At 38.4% G+C, this 3,150-nt stretch overlaps 1 protein-coding gene across 1 annotated transcript; it reads left to right on the top strand.

Annotated features, from left to right (window-relative positions):
* The first annotated feature begins 848 nt into the window (after positions 1 to 848).
* On the top strand, positions 849 to 2,421 carry LOC145045347 (uncharacterized). Its single transcript, XM_078993685.1, has 4 exons — positions 849 to 938; positions 990 to 1,130; positions 1,557 to 1,778; positions 2,182 to 2,421. Exons 1-4 carry the CDS (start codon positions 849 to 851, stop codon positions 2,419 to 2,421), a joined length of 693 nt encoding a protein of 230 aa, XP_078849811.1.
* The last annotated feature ends 729 nt before the right edge of the window (positions 2,422 to 3,150 follow it).

Below are 3,150 nucleotides of genomic sequence, written 5' to 3'. Positions count from 1 at the left end.
ATGTTGATGTTGTTGAATATGTCATCTAGTGGACTATGGATGATGACCATGGACTCTTCTAGACAGTCCAGTGGAACGCTAGCAAGCTCGCAACCTGTAGGTGTTTGTGAAAGATGTGTTCTCCGAAGTACTCTATCCCACTCATGGTTGCCTTTAGGACATTTATTATTGAGGAACCTACTTATCCAGTTATTGTAAAAGGCTCACGAGGACCCAAACATCTTTGGGTTCCTAAATTTGCTTATCTTTTGCATATTATTAGTGATGAACAGTTTGACACCATATGGTACATTGACAGTGGCTGTTCGCGTCACACGACGAGAAGAAAGGAGGAGCTGAGAAAATACAGGGAACTGGTGAATGGTGGTCTCGTGAAGTTTGGTAATAATGCACTTGGCGATACCAAAGGTTATGGCGTGATAACCAATGACGAATTCTGAATTCGCAAAGTGGCATATGTTGAGGGACTACAACACAACTTAATAAGTGTTTCGCAGAATGTAGTGGGTACATGATTAAAGGTCTCGTTTGACGATGAAGGATGTGAAATTATGAAAATGAACACAAAAGCAGTGTTGCTTAAATCAAAATGCAAATGCGAGATGTATCCATTTAACATCAAACCGATATGAGGGAAGCCTTCTATTTTTCTACTTACTAAGGTTGCTATAGACGATAGTTGGTTGTGGCATAGGAGGCTTTAACACCTCAAGTTAGAGGACATCAACAAGCTAGTTCTTGGTGATCACGTGCGATGTCTTACCCTCTTAAAATATGAAAAGGATCATCTTTGCACCACCTGCGAATTGGAAAAGAAAAGAAGGAAAAGTCATCTAACTAGAGTGAAGATGAAGGTTATTAAGCGACTCGAACTACTTCACATTGATCTTTATGGCCCGTCTACAAGAGAAAGTATTGTTGGTAATAAATATATTCTCGTAATTGTAGATGATTTTTCTCATTTCACTTGGGTGTTCTTTCTTAAGTAGAAGTCTGAAGCAACTCCAAAGCTTAAAGATTTTATCAAGCATATTGAGTTACAACTGCAAAAGGTGGTTCATAATGTTCGAAATGCCAATGGTCTGGAATTCAAGAACCAAGCATTCGATGAATTTCTTATTGATAAGGGGGTATCTCAGAATTTCTCTGCACTCTATACTCCATAGCAAAATGGGATCGTTGAAAAATGAAAACATTCAGTATGTTAAGCTGCTAGGACCATGCTTTCATTCGTAAACCTGTCTCTTTACTTCTAGGTTGATGTTGTTGCCACTGCCTTCTTTACACAAAACAAATCCCTTCTTAATAAAATATTTCATGTTACTCCTTATGAAATCATCAGTAAATGAAAACCTAACGTCAAGTTCTTCCATGTTTTCGATTCCAGGTGTTTCATTTCCAATTCAAAGGAACAATTGAACAAGTTTGATGAGAAGGCCGACGAAGGCATTTTTCCGAGATATTCGCTGACATCGAAAGCATATAGGGTTATTAACAAATGATCCAAAAGTATTGAAAAAACCTACTATGTCACATTCGATGATAATTACTTAAAGAAGACTCAATCAAATGACAGTCACGCAAAAGAGATCTTTCCTCAAAGGAATGAAGTGACCATTCCACTGGCTAATCTTTATGAAGAATTCATACTTCTATTTGATGAACCTGAGAAGGCTATCACTTCTGAAGCGAAAGCAGCTGACAACAAGGTTGATGAATTGAAGAAGTTAATTGATGAAGCTATGAAAGACATGGACCATCATCCATCAAATAGGAATGTGCCTCAAGACACGAGCACTCCAATCCAGGGGGAATTCTGACTATAATGAAAATCCTCATGGGGAGCAACCAACTCCACAAGAAATGAACATTCCGTTGTAGGGGGAGGGTTATACTTCGTTTTCTTCATCTAACCCAGATAACTCTCAACCCACCATGACTCACGAACTTCCATTCATAGGAGATACTTCAATTCCTGATTAAGAGGACAACTCGTCATTCGAGGGGGAGAATAAGGATGTGAATGACGATTCAGATGTTTAATCAGAATTTGAAGAAGTAAAAGCTGAAATAGATCCCTCTTATGATCCAAATTTTCCTCCACTAGTCATATGGACCAAATATCACCCCAAAACCCAAGCCATTGGTGAATCTTGTGCAGGTGTTCTTATGAGATCTCAGATAAAAGCGAAACGAACTGCATTATTCTCCAAAGTGAAATTATGTATGTTCAATTCGTTCATGTACAAGATCGAACCTAAAATCGTCAACACTGCTCTTGATCATTCTGATTGGGTGCAAGAAATGCAAGACGAGCTCAATGAGTTCGAAGGAAACAAAGTTTGGAGGTTAATTCATACACCACCTGGAGCATCAGTTGTTGGTTTGAAATGGGTGTTTCATAATAAGTTGGATAGATAGGGGAATGTAATAAGAAACAAGGTGAGACTCGTGGTTAAGGGTCACTACCAGGAAGAGGGTATCGACTACGAAGAAACCTTCATACCCGTTTTAAGGTTGGAATCTGTTTGCATCTTCTTAGCATATGCAGCATACAAGAACATCGAAGTCTTTCAAATGGATGTTAAGTGTGATTTCTTAAACCGAGAATTAGAAGAGACTGTATATGTAGAATAACCACCTAGATTTGTGAATGAAAAGTATCCCGATCACTAATATATTTTAGACAAGTTAGTCTATGGTATGAAGCAAGCTCCAAGAGCCTGGTATGAGACTCTCACTCACTTACTTAAAATGTCAAAATTTAAACAAGGTTCGATTGACCCTACCTTCTTTCGCAAGAAAGAGGGTGATTACTTGATGATCGTCCATATTTGTGTTGATGACATCATCTTCTGTTCTACTAATCCTAGCTTAATAGCTGAATTCTGAAAGTTGATGGAATCTAAATTTAAGATGAGCTCTATGGGTCCAATTAACTTTTTCCTTGGATTGAATATAAGACAGGGACCAGAAGGTATTTTCATAAATCGGGAAGCATACACGAAGACCTTGTTGACGAAGTTCGACATGATGGGAGACTCCAAAGTGAAGGTTCCAATGGCATTCGGAACGAAACTAACACCATCTCTGGAAAAATCAGCTGCTAATATGACTCTTTATCGCCAAATGATAGGATCCTTAATGTAT

The sequence above is a fragment of the Lactuca saligna genome, chromosome 5 (assembly GCF_052625555.1).
Source record: "Lactuca saligna cultivar CGN05327 chromosome 5, ASM5262555v1, whole genome shotgun sequence".
NCBI lineage: Eukaryota > Viridiplantae > Streptophyta > Magnoliopsida > Asterales > Asteraceae > Lactuca > Lactuca saligna.
Note: the sequence above shows the minus strand (reverse complement) of the source record. Positions and strands in the feature narration are given on the sequence as shown.